This window comes from Strix uralensis, chromosome 9 (assembly GCF_047716275.1).
Source record: "Strix uralensis isolate ZFMK-TIS-50842 chromosome 9, bStrUra1, whole genome shotgun sequence".
Classification (NCBI taxonomy): Eukaryota; Metazoa; Chordata; class Aves; order Strigiformes; family Strigidae; genus Strix; species Strix uralensis.
In genome coordinates, this window is record NC_133980.1 from 13,419,192 (window position 1) to 13,440,948 (window position 21,757).

The following is a 21,757-nucleotide window of genomic DNA, read 5'->3' on the forward strand; positions in this document are numbered from 1 at the left end:
GCGTGATTACCACTCAATAACAGTCATGTTTTGTGGTTTACACAGTAATGCAATTACACTAGACATCAGATTGGAAATTGCATCTCAGTTTTACAATTTTTTGTGCTCAAAATGAGAGTTAATAAACAGTATGAAACTAGGGACAGGGGAACTAAGCAGTTGCTGGCAAGTTGTTAGCTTGCTTCATTTGGCAAGAAACTAATACTAGGTATTTTCTAGAATGAAAAGGTTTTCACTGTGAGAGATGGAAGAGAGCTGCCATTGCAGTGCAGTGAGGATGTTTTATATCTTGAACCGATGGTTGTAACTCATGAGCCATTTTTGTTTGCTGTAAATCGGTCTCAGTTTAGACAGGATGAAATTATCCGTATACTTTCTGTTCAGGATTATTTCTTGGGGAATAATGGAACTGCTGTGTTAACTGGTTATTTTTACCAGTCTGATGGCTTGCATCTTCCACAATGTCACCAACACCTGAATTTTCTGATTTCTTCTGACACAAGCCCAGTTGTTGTCTAGCTTCCTCAGGAGCTGTTTTTCTTTTCACTTTGTACATTTTAATAATGAAGTAATGGTTTTAAGTCAAGTGAAATTGCTTTTCTTTTCTCCCCGTCCCTGAGCTTAGAGAAACAGAAGGAAGCTTTGCCTGCCTTGTGTGTCTCAACCTGTCTGGTGGTGACCTTTTGGGTTGCGTCTGCCGAGTTATGCCTAGTTGAAGGATTTACTGTTTTCTGTGAGACAGAAGCTTCACTAGTTCTATAAGGAGGACATGGCATCTTCAACAGAAGAGCTGTAGATGTGGGATGTGAGAGTGTATAAACCATGTGCTTTGTGCCTATTCCCCTGGAAGATGTTGACTATAACTAGTGGAGAAACTACTTATTTCATTATCGTGAAGGTCTAAATAAAAGCGGGTGTTGCCTGGCTCAAGGCAAATTTTAAATTCTATTTACAGAATGTTCCCACTGAAAAAAAAAATCTGGAAACGCTTCAGAAAGGAGCTCTTGCACCGATGGATTTGCGCTAGACACTGTTAAGCCCTGTTATTTTTCTGGCACTGCCTCCAACGCCTCTTGAGAATGTGCAGAGTAGGCAATAAAACGAATGCAACTCTTTTAAAGTGAGGTTGCATAAATCATCAGAAAGGAGAGGAGCTTCTCATATACTAGCAGCAACACTCCACTACATCCTCTCCATCAGAAAAGCGAGCTCAAACTCTTCATTTGTGCCACTTGGCCTGGATTAGTGTCAAGTCACTTTTAGTATCAAGTAGAATTAAGAGGAAAATAATTTCTCTCCAAGGGTGGTGAGGTTCAACCTTTTTCCACATGCACACATTTTCTAGATTCTCTGCTGTCTTGGTGCTATGTTCACCTCACAATCCCTTGACAACTAACCAAGGCCATGATCTTTAGAGTGATATGTGAGTTCAGCCATGGTTAGGCATATGGCTGGGTCTCTCCAAGTGAATAAACTTGCTGTTTTTCAGAAACTTCCTGCTTTGTTCTGGTTTCTTCAGCTATTGTATTAAATGATTTCTGAGATATCTTCCAGTCTTTAGTCTCCCAAATGGAGCTTCCCATCAGAGATTTGCTGTGTTGGCAGAAGATGCTGTAACTGTCAGAGGGATTAAAGAACTGCTTTCCAGTAGGGGTAAATCGTGGGATAAAGCCTTAGTAGAGCAGCCCAGGACAAACAAAGAGTGTGCAGGTTGTGATTTGTCTGCAAGCTACTGAGAAGGAAGTGCAGTGAAATGTAGGGGTGAGCTTATTTCTTATAAACAGACTGGCTCCTGGGGGAGAGTCCCAACTCTCTTCTAAAGAAGAGCCTATGAGAGGCTTTCCAGGTTTAGCTTAGCTGCTTGCAATTACCTTGATCAAGGAGCAAATAGAGCAGGATGAGATTTAAGATGATTGGTGTTTTATTTCTGTAAGACTTCTAATATAAGGAGCAAAATCAGTAAGAAAAGGCTGTTCAGGAAGTCTCAGATAAGACACATGACAGCTTTAGTTCCTTGGCATTGGCAAAGTAAACTTGAACTGTCTTTGGGAACCTGAATCTGAACTTGGTGATTTTGCTTGAAATTACTAACCATTGTATAAGCTCCGTGCACAAGCAAACATTAAACGTGAGATATGTGTGGTTTTGTTTTTTAATTTTTACTAGGTTTGAGTGATTTGGGAAGCGATCCAAGAACACTCAATGATATCTTGTATTTTTGCAAATCCCCTGCTGCTGCTGTTTCACCTGGAGGTCTTAATGATACAATTAAAGAAGCAGTGTTTTAACCAGGATGTGCGTGTTAGTATCTAGAATAGATGGCTCGAGGTGTGATGTATTTCTGGGCTTGTGCTCAGTTGTCTGCTCTGTTTGGAAGTGGACCCAAGTGGCAAGGCTGAGCATGCTTGAAAATTAATGCATTGATTGGAGCCCAGCAGCCTCTTGGGATTGATTCCAGAGTTTGGATCCGGATTAAACTTCCCCCCAAGGACTTTGGGAAGTGGTATACAAGGGGACCTGGTGAAATTTGAGATGAGTCCAACTTCCTCAAGATGGCAAGATGATGAATGTTTTTACCAAGGGCAAGAGAGTGGGAGGAAACGCCCAGTTTAGGGAGGGAAGGGGAAATATTTTATGGTGGGGTAGTGTCTGGGAATGAAAGGGATGGATTGTGTCTCGGCAGATATGAATCTTTCAGTTTTAATCCACATCTAGGAAGTAAATACAAAGAATCTTGCCGACTTCTGGGAATGGGAAGAGGGGAGGAGGTGCGGTGCTGGGCTTTTCAGCTGTGCTGCTGAGCTGCAGTCCAGCTGCGTAAGGGATCTGATGCACAGGGCTGGTGCGCAATGCCTCGGGAGACGTGGTGAACAGAACAATAGAAATAGGTGGATGCTCTCTCTCAACTTGTAGCTTTATGGGACTTAAGCATGCTGCCAACAAAAGTGTCAAGTCAGCAAGTGGATCTCTGCTGCATGGGAAATGACTTAAAGTATTTAATCATTTTGCTTGGGTTTCTTTTTTTAGGTAATGTCGTGACATCTCTGTGCATCACAAAATACTTCTTGGGGGTGTGATTGCTCAAAGAAAATAATAAAATTCTGACTGACTGCTCTGTAAAATTTGGGTTTTGCAGATTTAAGTTCTGTCTCTGAGATCCTCAATAGCCTCTACTGTGATTTCTCACTCTGCAGTTTTACTCTGCATTTTATCTGTAGCATAAGAATTGCCTCCCTTGGGAGCGCTGGTGGTGACTGACTAGAACTGAATAGATGAGTGAACTTCCCTCCACCTTCTTTCAGCAGCAGCTAAGTGTGCAAGAAGTTCTTAAAAGGGAAACTAGAACATACACTGACTACGTGTGATCTAATATTTTGCAAACAGGAAACTACTACTCAAATATTAAGGTGGGAAAGCTGTCGAGACGAGCCTTTGTCAGTCCACTGTGCTGTGTGTCTGAAAGAAACTGTGAACGTTCAAGTTGGAGGGGTAGGGAGTTTAACGTGGTATTGGATGGAAATTAGTAGGTTATGTTGTTACTCAAAAAATCTGGAAGAACCCCTTTCTGTCTTTGGCTATCGAAATCACATGCAGTCAGGGTAACTGTGGGGGGCAAATGACTAGAAATTCCTTGCGGTTAGCTTAGCTGACTTGCTTGTTGCAAGAAACAGCCACTAAAATTATGGAAGGTGTATTTGAGCAGAAAATGTTCCTGTCTTTCTGTTAATGTGAGCAATTCCATACCGAACAAAAAACCCATCAGCTTCTCAGTTTGGATGGTGAAAGGTCTGTCCAGCTGAGTACCTCAAATGTCAATCTCTGAAGCTGTGCCTTGTGTAAGTGACCTTGGCACCATGTGTCTTAGTGTTTGCTGAAGTCAGCAGTAATGGGCAGGGAGGGAAGTACTGAAAAGTGGGTTTGGTTGTGCTGTTAGACATTGGAGAGCCCATACCAGAGAGCCCTGTGGAAATCCTGGGTGTGCAGAATATGTGATAATGTGATTTAAATGGTTAGGGAAAATACTCTTGATGGTTGTAAGGCTGATGGAGCGAAGTCACTGTGGAATAAGCACTGCCTTTGCATGCACGTTGTGTCTGTATACACATGCCCACCAAACACCACCCCCCCACCCCCTGCAAGGACCTGCTTTTGGGTCTGGTGTATGCACAGCCTGGCATCTTTGGAAAAGACCATATAAAACTCCTGCTCATCTCTTAGAAGTAGATTGCACAGCGATGTGAAGCTGCGTTTCTCACATGTACTGCAGAGGGAGGGTGGTTAGGGTGGTCTTCCAGCTTTGTGCGTGCTGCTGTACTGAACCCTAACAGGTCCTTGGGTGCGGGCAACGCCAGCTTGGTGCAGGTTAGGAGCTGCTTTAATATACAAAATAAAGTGTTGGAAGGTGAAGCCCTGCCTCCTTTTGTTCTCTGCAGTTGGGGCATAATCAGAATTTGGCAGTCGGTCGTCTTGACTCCCCACTCAATCTTGAAAGCTTCTCAGTCTGCTGTTTGGTGTCTCAGGCCTTTGAGAACATCATGCAGGAGTTTTCTTGCCTGATTTGGATAGATGAAATGGCAAAATACAATAGAAAATCCAGTAGATCTTCCTTTTAATCTATAGGGACTCTCGTGCTGCTGTGTAACCCTTTTCCTTTGCTTGCTCTAACTTGTTTTAATTTGCCCTTTGCCCTCCTATAACTCTTCTTATGAATTCTTATATTCCATAGTTGCACCACGCTTCAAAGAGTGGGTGTGGGGGGTGTATGCGTGTGGCTGGTTTTTTCTTTTTTTCTTTTTTTTTTTTTCGGTGTGTGTTTAACTGCTTGACTTATTTAACTTGCAGATGATCTGAATTTCTTGTTCTGACTAAAATGTTACCTAACTGGAGTATTCTACCTTGCTGCCTGAAAGCTGGTGTATTCTAATTTTATTGAGCATTATGATGAATTTGGGAGCTAATTTCAACTCCTGGTGCTATTCTGACCCTGATTCTTAGTTGTCCTTGTGCCCTGTGGCCATACTTTGGTGGTTATAGTGTCTGCAGCCTTTCACTGTGGATGACACACAGATATCCTGTCCAGCCTAATGCTGCCCTCTCAACACAATAAAATGCTGCATGTCTGAAATGACTGATAACCATCGACGGTTACCATGCAGTAAAGAGTTCAAGAAACAAGGCAGCCTTAATCAACTATTGGAGTTTTGTTCTTCAGTCCCTGCTTCTCCTACCTGTCTCCCACTTCGTATTTTAATTGGTTCCTCTTATATTTAAAGATTTTCTTAAAATTTTATTTATTTTTAATCTAACTTTTCAACATTGCTGTACAAACTCAGCACATAGGATTTCTGGGCACCCAGCCAAGCTGTGATCCTATGGTTGTTTTCAGCCACTGAAATTGGGCAAAAATGCTTTCCTGAAATCTTGCGGACTTTTTCTGGTTTTCCTGATGTAGGTCTTTGGCTTTGGTTATGTTTACATCGCTTGGGAGTGTGAGGGAGTGCCTTTCCAAATTGTCTGTACCTTATGGCTCTTCAGATCTTTGTTGACATTGTGTTGTCCAGCTGGTAACAGGAGAACATAGGAAACTCTTGGCCTCTGTGTTAGTTTTTAGGAAGCTGAGTGTTAGGGTCATTAATTTGCTTTAAGATCATGGAGTTCTGATGTCTCATGATTTCTTGTCTCATAGAGATAATATTGTATGACTTATTTTTTTTTCCCCTCCCCTCTGTTTATATGTTTTATAGTTACATGTCAAATAGCTGTACACAAGCTCAGAGTAAAGAAATAACTGTCTGTGTGCAGGGGGGTGGATCTTGGACTTTTTCCTGTTTTAAACTGAATTTTCAAAATAACTAAGCATAGCCTAGATACTCTAATGAAAGGCTGCATAAAATGGTTTGTTTTCAGAAATGTTGTTTTCTATGCTCAATTCAGAATATTTTTTTCATTAAAAGCCTAAAATACAGCTCTAGAGAAGTCGGTGATATTATTTTTATACACACTGAAAAATACTTAGAAATACTTACACAATGTAGAATGTCCAGACTTAATATTTGTTTGAAGCGGGATGCACTGTCATTCTGATAATCCTCGAATTAGACAAGCTCTTTTACGTGAACCTGTGGCAGGTGGTAGAAGTCAGGAATTACAGGCATTCCTGCTTTGGGCTGTGCTTGTTTTAAAAGGCACCCTGCTTCTGGCTGAAAAATACTTCTTGCTGAGTTAAATGAATTAACCAAGGGGCAAATCTCAAAAGTTAGCTAAAAAGGAAAACAATTACAGCTAGGGGGAACAAGATGACTCTAAAGCTTACAGCCTTCATGGATGCACATTGCTTTTCATGAAGCCTACAAATACCTGCTTATGTGGATTTAGCAGAATTTCTGGTTCAAGTTAGAGTTCAACAGAACTGTGTCCCAGTGGAAACATGTGGGCTGGATATGGCTCTTAAAATTGTGCTGCTTGTGTAAACCTAAAGGGTGTAGATGTGGCATGACATGAAGGCTGGAATAGCTAATCCCAGTGAAAATCACCCAGACTCCCTTCCCTCCCCCCTGCCAGTGTTTTTCAAGTGTGATGGTGTGTGTTTGCAAATTACTGATGTGCACTGATTTCTCCTGTTTAGCATATGTGGCGTGTTGTCTACCAAACTGGTGGCGGGCAAAGGGCTGATTGGCGACTGCTGGAAGGGATACTGTGTTAAGTAGGCAGAACAGGCAGTTTTTAAGCTTGCATATCTGAACTTTAAACATGGTGGCATGATTTCAGTTGGTTACCTTAACGTTGGTTTGGTTGGGGAAGGGGGTTATTGTTTTGTTTGTTTTTTTTTTTTTCCTTCCCCAGCTGGGTGAAATGAAGGACTCTTGTTTTCTTTAGGTTGTGTTTTATGTGTTTATGTGGTGTTGGAAGATGTCCAGGCAACCTGCTTGAGTTATCTTACTACTTAACATGAAATACCTGTGCAGGACAATTGTGGAGAGACAGACGCACTTTTTTTTTTTTTTTTTTTTTCCCTCCACGGGAGGCTTTGCTCCCTTTGGAAGAAAAATATTTTTTTCTTTATTATTCTTGAATTTAGTTTCTTAAAATTACTGTGGTTGTGCTTATTGCATAGCCCTGTAGATCTCAAGTAAATCCTCTTCTAAATAATATAGGAGATAGTGTGCAGAAATATTTGTGCTTCCTGCTTACAGGTGGTATTGAGCTGAGGAGACATTAAATGTTTGGTTATGCTTCATCAGGTCTAATAGCCAGGACAGGAGTTACTGACTCCAGGGCCTCTTCTAGTCCAATGCGCTTCATCATGCTGGAAACCTGTAATGCTACTGGGATGTGAAATAGTCTCCTCTTTTCCTGGAAAAAGCAATGACCCAACAGTAAGATTACTCAAATCACACTGATTTGTTATAGTGCTAAAAGCCATGGCACGTGGTAATTAGAGCTTAGGAGCTATAGTGCCTGGGAACCTATCTTGCTAATTGTTGATATCTTTGGTTCAACCAAAGTTATTTGCTCCCTTGCTCTTCACATTGAGTATATATGGTTTATACACGTTATCACATTATCATTTTATCTGTGGGCTTCTGAGTGTTTGATGTATTTAGCTGCATGGTAGCTCTGAGGAAAAACCTTTTCAAAATAGACCTATGGGATTTGTTTCCATTTTAGAAATGGAGCTAGGGGGAGTGAAGAGGCTGTTGAGACCTGCTGCCAGCACCCAGCTCTCCATGGGGATCTGGGCCTGAACTAGTGTTGAAATTACTGTACATCCTCCCCTCACGGCTTGGAGAGGACCAGAGTGGTGTCCAAACTGAGCTTGTTCCTCCTGAAAGGAGTGCAGTCCAGATGTATGTGAGCTGAGTGGAAAGTCTGACGCATAAAGAAGTTTTTCAGTCTCTCTCTTTTTGATGAGAAAAGAGGCTAGAGATGCAAACCAAATCACACCTTTCATTGCGATGAGTGAGTTAGATATCTCTTTCAGCTTCAGCCCTGATCTTAGCTGAGGGGCATGGGTGGAGCCCTTTATTTCTTGGCACTTACTTTGTAATGGCACAAGCAGTGCACCTACATCGGGTATTGTATCAGCTGCCTTCGGAGCAACTGGCAAAGCTGCATAGTCTTGCAGTCAGCAATATCTTGATTAATAATTATGATAGCAGCACTTCTGTTGAGCTCAAGTGCTTTATTTCTACCTACTAAAATCCTTTGCTAGGATGGTTTGAAAAACTAGGTTAATTTAAATCTTTCTTGATACACTTGGGGTGTCTGTCATCTGGTTTGGATAGGCATCAAACACTCTGGAAAACACTTATCCTGTTGCTCTTGAGAGCTGCACTCCAACAGGAATCTGAATCTTTACCTGGTCCAGCATTGAAATATCACTGTAAGCTGCTTCATACTAGTCCTGCAACTGTTAGCCCTGGTGTATGAGTTGTGGTGCAGTTAAGGACAAAGCACAGAATTGGCAAAGCGCCTTGCAAAATCTTATTGCTAACAACCATGGTAGTTTATTAGTTTCAACATCTCATATCTTTGGAGAATAAACACCAGTGGTGGTGTTTTGCAAGGCTTTATGAGTAGCTGGATAATGCTTTCGAGCTGCATGGATCCAACGGTGAGAATTAAAATTTTGCCAGCACACAATGTACATGAACGTTCTTTTGGAGATACAGAGAAGGGTTTTGATATCAGTGGAGGCATCTAGGTGTTCTACAGCTGAAGATGGTAACTTTTCCTTTATTAAGTGGAGAAAGTCTCGAAACTCTCTCTGAAAGGTTGATAACTGGGTACTTAATAGCTGGAGCTGTGTATTTTAGGGGATTTTTGGTGCGGAAGTCCCCTTGAGAACTTTTCTTCGCTTGCATTACTTCCCTTGTGCCTTCGTACTAGGGGTCTCTTTGCTGACCTATCTCATAAACTTATCAATTAACATGATGGGCTTAAAAGCAGGCTGTGGCTGAAGAACCAGAGGTGGGTTCTTACTGCAGGGCAGGGTGAGAAGGGCCCCAGTTTGGATGGGTTGGGGAATCTTACCCGGCACGTCAGCTCTGCCGCTCGCCGTGGAGCATTTGCATTGCCCTCTTGTGGCAAGTGCCCCGGAGCCGCTGGGGTCAGGAGGTTTTCTGCCTTACCTTGTCCACGTCGCTTGTTAGGGAGATCTGTCCTCCCGGCAGCAGAACCGTGATTAAACAATTTTGCAGTTTTCAGTCTGCTTTTTTATTCAGCAGCCTCTCCAGTGAAACCATGGCTCTCCTAATCTAGAAGTGTGAGTTAGCATGAAAACCTGAAAGTGAAGCTGATGGGATGTAGGAAGCGAAACGGATAGTTCAAGATACATTATTGAAACGATGTTCCAAAATACCTAGTCTAAGATCTAATTGTAGCTCTCTAATTATTTGCAGTTAAACTCGCCTGAAGGTCTTTGTGATGCCTCAGTGATATTAATAGTTTCAGAAACTTGATGAGGGTTACAAAATAGAGAACAAAGGCTCTGAAAATTAGATAATCTGTTCTTTCAGCTTTGCATGCATTTCTCTTCTTTCCACCAAATAGCATTCTCCTTCTGCCAGGAATCGGTGGTGGGACTACATCCTGCAGTTGTTTAAAACAACCCCAGAGCAAAACATGAGCATTCTAAATTCTGGGCTACCAACCTGGCAAGAATTAATTTCTGAATTAAATGCTGTTGTGTGTGTTTCTGTAAATGGTGAAAGGAGGCTGTGTGTGTGCACACACCCTGCAGACCCCTCCTGGTGGGCGATGCCTTGCAGACGTGCCTGCAGCCCCTTTACTCTCTTTGTTCTCACCATCCGAAGCCGAGGCTGGAGCAAAGGGGTTTTATTGCGGTGGTGGATGAATTCCTGCGTGCGCCTTCCCCGGGCCTGCTGCCCCTCTAATTGTTGTGTTGTCAGAAGGCGTGTGCCTCCGAAAGCCTTATCTGATTCCTCCAAAAGCCTTGCAAGCAATTCAGATGTTGACCCCCTGAGCGCAAACAACTCTCCGCCTGCCTTGGGGCATAGCTTGGAGAAGAGGTTTAGTGCTTGCGTGTGTGTCTATAAACCCAGCGGCTGGCTTTGTCACCAGGGTTGGAGCACCTGCCTGAGGAGGGGAGCAAGGGGCCAGGGAAGGTGAAAGGCTGGTGGGACTCAGAGGGGGAGAATGGGAGTCCAACAGCTGCTTGTGTCAGCGCGAGGATAAGTGCAAGGAGATTAATAGTTATTTAAAGAGCAAATGGGGACATGGCATTTGGCTGTGGCATGTGAGTATATAAATGTGGTGGAATGGCTGCTCCATTGGTAACATTTAGACAGATGGTCCCTGGACTGAAAGGAATGAAAAGGATCTTTGATTCTCTTAAGGATATTTTAAATTTTAATGGGGCACTTTTTTTTTTTTTAATTGACTTCCAGGCAGCACCTTCAGCACTTCCAGACTGTGCTGTCTTGTTAACGCTGACTGCCCATTTGGCCATCTTTCTCCATCATCTTAAGTAGCCTGGGATTAGAGGGAATAGTTTTTAAGTGAAAGCTGAAACACTATTGTTTTGTTGTCTGTGTGTCTGAGCTGGTTTAGGAGGCTGTTTTCATCACAGCCGTCTTTTCATCATTTGCTGGTTAGGGAGTGTGTCTGATGCTAATCTCCATGAGAAATTAAACAAATGAGTGACACTTCCACGTTTTTGAGAGGTCTTCAGGTCTTAGTGTATTCTGGGGCAGAAGGGCAAGGAGGTTTGGGTTTTTTGATTAAATACAAAATTACTGACCAGGAAAAAGACTGTTCCTGGTGCAGTACATCAGTATTCTGGCTCTTTCCATACAGAATTAGCCTCAAGGGAAAACATGTACCAAAAGTCCGTTAAATAGGTCTTGGCTGGCTGAATAGCCTGCAGGACATGAAACATAACTGTCATCTGCATTGCCAAAGCTGCGATCTCCTTTTGGAGAAGAAGAACCAGTCTGGATTGCTTTCTCCTGCGTCAATTATTTAGCGTGCTTTGAGTCCAATCACAGATGCTTGCTTGCCAACCTAACAGGGGTGCTGGGCATCTATAACATCCCTGCTACTATAGATGGGGAAACTGAGGCAGGGAGGGCAAATGACTAACCTGAGGCAACACAGAGATTCACTGGTTCACCCAGGATTAGGACTCAATATGTAATTGCTTTTATTACTCTGCTGCCTGGAGGCTTCAGACAAAACAGAGGCCCATTAAGCAGAGCACTTTTTACATAGTGAGGAGCAATCCTTGCCCTGCAGACCTTGCTGCCTGAAGTAGGCTGAGGGTGGAGGGGGAGGTGAGGTGGCTTGCCCAAGGACACAGCACGTCGGCTGACAGGGCAAGGGAGGGAACCAGCACGCCTTTCTCTCTGCAGACCATCCCAGCTCCCAAAATGAAGTCCCCTGTATACAGTTCCCCAGCAGACCTTCTCTTTCCCAGCACAGCTCATAGTACCAAGTTGATCCATCTCTGGAAGGTCTCATGTGCCTCACTGAATACCCCAGAGCACCCCCCTCACCTTGAGTTTTTAGTTAAAACCCCATAAAATATCAGCCTCTACCAGTGAAACAGACAGAAACCTAAGGAAGAACTCTAACTGGTGGTTTAAATTTCTCTGCTTCCTCCTCTCCTGGAAGGACAGCTAAGAGCATAAAGTGTTTGGGTGTAGGGAGGGCACTTCATCCTTACAAAGGGACCAGCCTGTTTTCCTTCATGTCTGAAATGACTGGGAAAACTGGGTGTTAAATGGCTTGTCCAAAGACCCTGAGAAGCTCAGTAGATAGCTTGTGCCATTCCTTTACAGGTCCTTGGAGGAGTGACAATGTGCTGGTCAAAGCTTCAGTAGGATGGTAGGATTCCCAGTATTGGGAAAGCTTTTTGTTACGGGTCTTGCAGTTGGTGCTCTGGCCCAGGGAACGTTTGCTGCTTGGCTGATAATACCAAATTGTCTCTGGAAAAGGAGCAACTGTTGGAAAGAGGGAAGTCAGGAGCAAACTGGCTGAAATACTGAGAAATATGTGAGCTTGACGGCTCTGGGTGAGAGTGAAACGATAGGATGTGGAGAGACATGAGGTGCTTGGACAAGGGGAAGAGCCTGAGTCCCTACTGCCATGTCAGCAGCTAACAGTGGAACCAGGTGCATTTATTGCTGCATGTTCCTGGTTGATTCCCGGAGCTGTTGGGGATGGGTACCACAAACCTTTTGGATGCTGCTCTCCCTAAGCTGGGCACAGACAATGCCCTTCAGATGCACACAAGGATGAGACTACATGTTCCTGGCTGAACATGTGTCACTTTGCCTGCTTCCCTGTCTCCGTGGCCAATGCTGGGTCCTTTGGAAGATTGAAAGAGCAGAATAGTTGTGTAACTCTCTCTGGAGTACTTTCCCAGCTTTCAACTGTGGTTCAGAATTTTAAAATTGAATATGCTTGCCTTGATGGATTTTTCTCCAGCATAACTTGTCTGATGCCTTTTTAAACATATGTAGGCTTTTAGTATCTGCAGTATTTTGTGGCAGAAAATCCATGTTTATTTGTGGGCTTTGTGAAGAACCACTCTGTGTTTAAACCAAAATCCTGCTCAAAATGTTTTCTTGTTCCCAAACTCCTCTATTAAGAGGGCATGAAAATTAATTTCCTATTTCCTTTTTTCCACATCGTTTAGGAATTTATCCACTTCCGTCATACTGAGTTCCACCTCTCTCCTTGTCGTCTTTTTTCCAGGCTGAAAAGTAGTCATCTACTGTTGTATTACAGGAAGGCATTGAAAGGGTTTGCTCATTCTTGTCACCTTTCTCTGAACTTTTTTACCATCTCATCTGTTTGAGGTGGGGGACCAGGGCTGCACATAGAATTTAGAGCATTAGGCATGTGATTTTTCTGCGAACGTCTCCCTATTCTAACCTTGCCTTTCTGTACTCCATTCTCTAGCCTTCATTTTTTGATATCTTCAATTGTTTCGTATGTCGTTTGTACCTGGAGGCTGCTTCTAGGGCACAACCACATCTGCTCGTTTAAGTGCTACACACTGTGCAACTGTTGCTGCTTAAGTATGTGGAGAAGCCTTCCGTGCTGTGAGCTTCCATGCTACTTGATGAGACCTTTAATTCCTTTCTACTACTGTCTGTGACTGGTCACTGGGAATTGAGTGTATGGTGCAACCTTGTTAAGTGCTATGAAACTTTTCTCCAGTGAGTCACACTTCAGTGCAGTTACTACCTGAGTTAGAGGTCCTAAATGTCACTGTGAATTGGATCCACAAGAAGAGAAGCAGTCTTTGTGTAGAGTGCAAGATCGCCAGAGACTACGTAGCCCAGTTTAGAGCCAGTTGCACTGTAATGAATTCGGTGATTTTTATCAGGTTATAGCAGTCCATCCAAAAAGGTCTCGGTCCAGGTGTTGCTAGACGTAGGGAGCCTGTCTCCTTATGATGGCTTGCTGCCCTGTGAATCCTTGTTATGTGCAAGCTCTTTTGCTAGCTTGGCTGTTGATCCACTGTGTGACTGTGAGGAGCTTTACTTCTTTCTGTCACCAGTGTAAAGAGGGGTATATCCTTTGCAAATCTCCTTCCTCCCGGTGTGACACATGTACTGTGGTGCTGAGATTATGCTGTGCATCCTCCATGGTGAAGGCTACGCCGTGGCTAGCCAGGCTGTGCTAACAGTCCTTCTGTAACACTCCTGTGCATCTCTTTGCCTCTAGCCGCAGTACACGAACCTGGGGCTCCTGAACAGCATGGAACAGCAGATTCAGAACGGCTCTTCCTCCACCAGCCCCTACAACACGGAGCACGCGCAGAACAGTGTCACGGCCCCCTCACCTTATGCCCAGCCCAGCTCGACTTTTGATGCCCTCTCGCCCTCCCCAGCCATCCCTTCCAACACAGACTACCCAGGACCTCACAGCTTCGATGTATCATTTCAACAGTCCAGCACAGCAAAGTCAGCAACGTGGACGGTAAGGATGCAGCATTGCTTTGCTCCTTCTCTGGCTTTAGTCCCGATGCCAATAGTGACATTATTCATATGATACGAATCCAGGCTTGTGCAAGAGCAGAGTGACCTGTGTCCTCTTCAGTGCGTGGCATGTCACACAGAAGGGAGAGATTTATCTTGGCTGCTCTGGGAGGGTGTGGTGGGAATTTAACCCTCAATAATATCACTAAATCCCAGGTGAATAAAATGCCTTGCAAAAGGACAGTTGCCTAAAGACCACACGTGATGAAACAGTGACTCTGCATTTGGGTCTAGCAGGTATGCTGGAGTAAAACAGGGGGTGGGCATAAGCATGGCTTCAGTGGTTCCCTTGGCTTTCTTCAGCATCCATGGGTTCACATGAGGTTTGGCATGCAGGGCTGTGCCAGCAGGCCGGAGGCGGTGCTCCTTGCTCCGAGCCATGGAGTCTGGGGCTTTCTCTTTCTCCATGTCTTCCCCCTCTTGCAGCTGGTGTGGGAACCCCAGCATCACCAGCTCGAGTCAGCCCTGCGGTATTTGGGTTATTTGTGTATATACTATTTTTATTTTTTATTTTTTTTACTTAATGCTTTGCTCTTGCTGTCAGAATAGTATTTTGCTTGTTAAAAAAAAATAAAATGTATGGAGCTTGAAACTTGAAGGCCAGCTCTTGATTTTTGGTGGAGCTGGCTTGATTGTTCAAGCTCTAGAAACTTTGTAGCCCAGGACACAACACTGCTGCTCTGTACATCCTGTTGTGGTTTAGGGCTCTAGAGTAGAGATGTTTGCAGTGGAGAATATTGCTGTCCTAAAGATGTTCAATATTTGCCTTCCCCTCCAGGCACTTGGAAATAGGTGCAGTGAATAATGTCCTATCCCATGCTACCTAATAAAAGCAGGTACTGTATCTTTTTTTCTTTTTTAAAGCAAAAAAGATACACTTTTTATCAAAAGCTAAAAGCATTAAAATAGTCTGGGTTTTTTTTTTTTCCTTTTTTAATCTGAGAAACTACTTCGATCTCAGATTTAAATACAATCTAGCTAGAATTGCAACAAACAAACAAACTCCCAGCCACTGCTGCCAGCAAAGCAGCAGAGCCCATGTGCTCCACTCTGGAAAAAGATGGCACATAACAATAAATCACTGTGAGTTTGCATCCTTTATAGATTAAAAGCCTTTTCAAGTAAAATTTGTCTAGAACTGATAACAATAACTTTGATCAGAAAATAGAGGTTAAAATGTGATAGGCCTGCTCAAAACCAATGTGTTAATTTGTTTATGCCTAAAAGGGTGAAGAATTTTTAAATTGCACCTTTTCCATATCTGCTTTGGAAATGATGCCCTGGTGTAGTTCACCCTTGTTTTCATGTCCTACACTACACACAGTATTTATTTTCACTTTCCCTTAGGTAAGGAAATAGTTGGTCAGCTCTACTTTCCATTTCTGAGAGCAAGAAAATGCTGGCCTTGGATTTTTGCAGGCTGTTCTGGAGAGGGTCCTTTGAAGGAGATATGAAAAGATGTTCTCTTTTGATAGGTATGGTACAAAGAATTATCTAATGCAGCTGCAGGGAACCAGAGCGTTTGATGCTGTCCTTTCAACTACAAAAAGCGGTCTTTTGAAATGAGGTTTGAATGTATGTAGCAGGCTGTTCCAGCAGAACTGAAGATGAGCAAGCTACTCGTGAGCTTAAAGTTAAGCAAACACTTGAGGTGTTTCACTGTAGTGATAGTGGCTTTCTGGGGTAGAAAAGGAGGCAAAATTTCAGTGTGGATATGAATAGTAGCCAAAGATCAGATTATATGCTGGTTTTAAAGTACTGCTTAGTGACTACAGTCACCAAACGTGTGCAGCCTGGGGGAAGGCACATTTAGCCTCCCCTCCTTTTCTTTTGCCCTGATGTGGACCACCCTACCAACAGATGAAGGTGTGCTCCCTGTACCTGTTGCAGCCTGTCTAGGTCTAAGCCCATGTATTGTACTAAGGGAATGGGCTCCCAAACAGCTCTCTGATCAGGGAGGAGTGACCACGGTCCAGGTGCTGAGCCAAGTGACCTAGATTTAGCTGCTCGTGCAGGAACTGGCAGAGTGCTGTGTGTTCGCAGTGGATGATGACAGTCTTGCGGTGGTGGCTGGTGACTTTCAATCAATATGCCTTTCACAGTAGAGCATCTTTCCATCTTCGGAGCTCTGCCCTTCTGCTAATTAAACCACCAACTCGTTTCACATGGGCTCTTGAGCTGTTGGTAATAAGCGTTCGACAGCTTTATCAGTGGGGTGGGTGGGGATGGACGTGAAGGCTCTCTTTCCTGCTGCCGTCCTGAGAAATGTGGAAACACACATGAAATGTTGATGAAAGGAGTGATTGCCCCATCCTCGCAGCAAGAGCAAGTTCTCGGAGTTGCTCACATCCCCCATGTGACTTCATATGCTTTGATTAATGCCTGTCGTCTTTTTTTTAATGATGGATTAGGAACTTACCCAACTGGAAGAGTTTCTTCCACTGCAGTGACCTATTAAAAGTTTAATTACTTGATGGCCCCACCCTTATTAAGAGTCCAAAACTTGAAAGCCTTGTTTCTTAGTTCTCTTTTTCCTCCTCTTGCCATTCCCCAAGGTAACAGTATTAAGTAAGGAAATCCATTGTATCACACTTTCCCCTGTTTGGGGAGGATGAGCCAGGGTGACCCACCTTGCCCTGCTGGGAGGGCTCGGTGGTGACAGGCAGGGGCCCTGCTGTCCTGGCTGACAGCACGCTTCACCAAAGCTCCTCCGAGCTTCTGGGCTGAGTCATGTCAGATTAGGTCATGGGAGTGAAGGTTGTGGGCTTGGTAAAAGGACTGGGTTGTTTCTCTAAAAAGCAAGAGCTGCTTTTATGGAAGGATTAGAGACCTGTGAAGATAATGCAGATTTTTTGACCACTTTTTACATTTAGCTCCCAATCTGTGTGCTTTGGAGGCAATAAAGTGGAATCCTGTGTAGATCCCAAAGTTATTTCTGTTGGGAGGTGGGGGAAAGGAGAGAGGGTTCTTGCTGAGTACCTAAATACTATGTCTCTGAAAACACCCATGAAATCATATTTTTTCCCAAACCCCTGTGTCTGTTCCCACCCCACCACCCCCCCTCCTCCAAGTTCTGCAGACTCTTTCTATGGGGCAGGTTTACTGTCCTAGGACAGTGGGCACCCTTTGCCACATCAGCAGTATTTGTGTAGAATACGCTGGGAGGGAGATGAGTATAACATCAGGATTGCTTCTCTGCTCAGGTTTGTGATGGGCTCCTAATTAAGGGGGGGAGGGGGGGAGAGAAAAAAAAGGGACAAAAGTTGCAGAGGGAAACACTAGCTGCTGCTAGGTGAGAGGGTGATTTCATATGTATGCGCAGTTCACTTTGAAAATATTACAAATTTTCTCTCTGAAGTCTTTCATGACCTTAAGTAGGAATTCCAGTAAAACATGCTGTCTAATCAGGTTAGGTCTTCATTTGTATGCAATGTTGAACTAATTAATGATGACAAATTGAGATTGGATTGCAGAGGACTTTATAAGCATCCTTGATTATTTTTTTTAATTAATGACTTGAGAACACAAGTAAGAATATAAGCAGGTTAATCAGTCTTTTCAGAAGGAAAGTCTTTAACAATTGAAAGTCTACTGAAGTGTTTAAAACCAAAAACCTTAATAGTCTAAGTTGAACAAAGTTTCTCACATGCATACTTACAGTACAGTAAAACCTTGAAAACCATGCTGCAAAGGAACAAGCAGTTATCATTTATAATGCTGAGATAGAGAGTAGGTTGTTGAGGTTGAGCGAGAAGCCCTATGAGTTGGATGAAGTAAGAGCTTATGCAGAACTCTGTCTCTTTTATTGTGGGATATTTCCTCTGAGAGAATTCCCATATTCCCATGCCTTGCAATATCTCCTCCTGTTTCTGCAGCAGAAGAAAACAAGGCATTTCAAAAGTGTACCACCTCAGATTTTTTTCTTCTTTGTGGAAGTAAGTTGTGTGCCGATCTTCCCCACCCACTCTACGCACAAATAAATAAATAAACAACTGCACTGGCTTTTCCCCCTAAAAAAAGATTTGGCAATCACCTGTCACTAGCAGAACCTGTTACATGGGGAAGAACATGATTACAGTGGGCAAGTAAAAATTAAAATTGTATGTCAAGGTAAGTAAAAGTTAACATTACTGCCAAAAGCGAGCTATCAAAAAATGAATCGGATCCACCCATCCCCATAAGCAAGATACCACCTTATAAGTCATGAGACTCTTTTAAAAAGACAAACAGGTTCTTCTTATTCTCCCCCAGGTTTTTGAGCCTTTAGGGTGCATCTACTAAATCTTTTAAAGGTTTTCTCAGTAGTCACGAGGGTTAAGTAAAAAGAAGGCAGAAATTTCTTTAAATTTTTAAATGAAAAACTGAAATTTATTTGCAAATTTTTGATTTTGCTGAAGAAAGACACCCAACCCTGCAAGACTTGCACAATTCAGGCGTTGGCAATACCCAAGTTTAGCAGTTTATTCTCATGCCCTGCAGTAGGTTGGAGCTGAGCTGGGTTGGTCCTTGCAGGGCTTTGTTATGAAACATGGAGCTCTGCAAAACTGCAATCCATGTTCCAGCCAGGCTCACTGCCTCTCCTGTTCTCAGTAAACTCAGCTGTACCTACAGCTATAAGAAAATGGTCAGATTTCAGACTCTCTTTGCTAGCAAAGCTGGATAACAGCCTGTGCAACATGCATGAAAGCAAGTAAATGGATTGTGCTGGCTGGGGTTAGTGGATTTGGAAAAGCTGCATTTTAAGGAAGGTAAAAGGAATGCACTAAATTAGTCCACACGAGCAATAACAGGTTTCCGTGGTTGAGAGTACAGATTCCTTGGCTGGGCTATCTCAGTTTTTTTATTTCAGATTAATTCATTCCATTTTCATTTTAAATATATTCTGTCCTGAACCACCTGGTAAAATTGGGAATTTTTTTCCCAATCTCTATAAAATGACTTAGAGGATGGTGCACAAGCACAGTGAAGCAATGAGAGGGCAATTAGATATGCGCATTGTCTTGACTCAACAGTCCTTAATTATGTGTTCAGTGTTCTCTAAATAATCTGTTCAAATAGCCCATTGTTTCAATAACACTGATAATGTCCAGTATTGTCCTGGCTGCTGATTATCTATCTGCATCATACATGAACATTTTTTTTTAAAGGCTGGTGACTCTCCCAATGAACATACAAGTGGGGCTGTGTTAAGTGTTCATGTGAAGTATTAGCTTTGTTATTCCTTGGTGGTGTGTTGGTCAGTTCAATCTCAGTTTTCCAATTTCACCCTTTAATATAATTTTTAAAGCTGTCGGGAGAAAAGGAGTAGAAGTGGTCTTGTTAAAGGATTTTGAATTTCCCAGTCAGCAATGATGTAGGCTTTAGGTGTTTGCATCAGACAGCTGAGAAGGGTCCTTGTAAGAGACCCATTTGTGCAGAGGGTCTGTGGACCTTGCTGAGCACTGAAACTGGTCACCTGCTAAGCCACTCTGCTAATCCTTTCATGCCTCTAAACACAGGCTTTCTCTTCAGCCCAGCTGGTTGCCCAGCAAAGGTAACTTTGCTGGTGATAGATTCCCCCCTTGTTACAGCAGGAATGAGGAAGGGAAACCATGCCTGTAATCCACGGGGATAGAAGCGATCTGGAAGAAGGCAGCCTTCGGATGCACATGCTGTAGGCTGTGAGAGCTGATGCAATGATGTGAGCTAAGGGCTTGGCTCCCCACTGATCTCAGTGAAGCAGGAGCAATTCCATATTTGGGCATTTGTCTCAGGTGAGAAGTGGTTAAGATTTTGGTTTCCTCAAGCTCTCTGCAGCCATGCCTGCCTGAAGAGGCTGTTTCCAGCATGCGCTGCCCCTTGGCATGGAGCAGGCAAGGCAGGTGCTGATTGCCACCACCATTCTCATGCACGGAGAGGTTGTGATTGCGCCTTCCTGCTTGAACAGCTTGTGAAGTGTGTTTCCCTCTGTGATATTACAGGGCCTAACACTAAGGCTGTTGAGGCATACATAGCTTGTCCTAGGTCATCTACCTGGAAAGAGAGGAGCTGGTCTTGTTGTTTTTGAAGGAGGTGCCTTTCTCACGGCAGGGAGGTGTTTTCAAGCTAGCGAAGCTGGGAAGAACCAGTTCACCTGTGAGAACCAGCCAGGAGGGGCCTGCTGGCTTCTGTTTGGGTTTTTATGCTTGAGTAAAAAGAGATCTGAGTGCGTTAGGTTCCCATTAGAATGTACTTGTGCTTTTTCCCCCTAATCTCTTTGTCATGTATATTTTGGTTTTATTAGCAGTTATCTTTTTCTGTTACTCCTCACAAGCAGCTATACAGATCCACGTAATCATTTCCAGAAAGTATCTTAAGAGATGAGGTGTCTTGGGTTTTTTTCTTTTCTCTTTTTGTATCCCTTATTATTTTGTAAATCCTACCAAGGCAGTATAGCCTCCCTATATGAACTGGAGTTTTGCTATATGCTCTCTATTAGACCAGCACCCTCCATGATGATAGAGCTGTGCTGTAGTGTAAGACCATGCTGTAAGGGGCAGTCTGTACCCTACACAGCTAGTGATGCCCAGGAAGGATGAGAAGGGAAGTTATTTACTTACTATATGAACTGGTATCTGCCAGCACTGGGAACAGAAAATCTGTGTCTCCTGCCTTGCAATGGTGTGTGCTCTGCTCTCCAAACAGCACAGTCAGTGTTGAGCACCCAGCATGCCCAACCCACTGAGAGAAATCAGGCTTCAGATGGTGTGAAGGTCCTTCTTTTTCAGCTAGGATTTAGCCTCTTGGTTGCTATGTTTGTGGCTGATTCTCTCACGATGTAACAGGAGACCAGTTAGAGCTGGCTACAGGTCTCCCAGGATCTGCAAGTGAAAAACACTGAGACTAGGGTCAGACATAGGAGAATGGAGAAAATTGTGGGGAGGGGTTGTGTCCTCCAGAGGGGAAGAAGATCCCTCTGCTATTTTGCCCAAGCAATTTCTAGTTGTATTGGCATCACACTTATTTTTTTCCCTTCAGAAAACTTGTTTTAAGGCTTTAGTTATTTTTGAAGAAAAATTCAGAGGGAGAGAATTAAGTTCAAGAAAGTTTTTTTGTTTTTTTAATGAGAATTTTTTTTTTGTCTATGTGGAGAGGAAAAAGTGTTAATTAAATATAATTTTCATCAATGCAACTTGCACAAAGAAGCCCCACCTACTTTCATGAGAAAGGAATAAAGAGAATCATAATCCTGGATTAGGTATCTTTCACCACACATATATAAAAACAACACCGTGTGAAAGGGGGAAAATATATGTGTATATACACACACACCAAACATACCAATGCGCCTCCAGCAGTATTACCAAAGGAATTAACTTTACAAGAAACAGCCACAGCCTGGAAAGAAGCCATTTTTCAAATAAAAGCTGAATGAGACTTGTGGTTTCTGAGAACTATGAGAAGGAAGGGTTAAAAAAACATTTACAGATAAGAATAGCTGATGTTGGGAGATGAGTGAACATCTTGAAGTAGGGGAGGGTCACTATTTAAATCACCTTTTCTTTTTTTTTTCCCTCCTCTTAGTTAAAAATTGGCTTCTACCAAGAACAACATGTAGGATTAATGTAGTACTTTAAATCTTCAAAGTGCTGCACAAACATTACTTCCCTAATCAGCAAACACCTTTACTTGGTAGGCAAATCAGGAGTGTAGTCACCATTTTAGAGAAGGGAAACCAAAGCACCAGAAGTGCCAAAATTTCTGAACGAGTAGTTGTAGTTTTTTGG

At 43.2% G+C, this 21,757-nt stretch overlaps 1 protein-coding gene across 3 annotated transcripts in view; it reads left to right on the plus strand.

Annotated features, from left to right (window-relative positions):
* Nucleotides 1–21,757, plus strand: part of TP63 (tumor protein p63) — a 104,214-nt gene that overhangs the window by 41,578 nt on the left and 40,879 nt on the right. For all 3 annotated transcript variants that reach the window (XM_074878212.1, XM_074878214.1, XM_074878215.1), the window contains one exon: nt 13,699–13,953. In XM_074878212.1, coding sequence (XP_074734313.1) covers nt 13,699–13,953 — 255 coding nt within the window. The remainder of the gene's footprint in view (nt 1–13,698; nt 13,954–21,757) is intronic.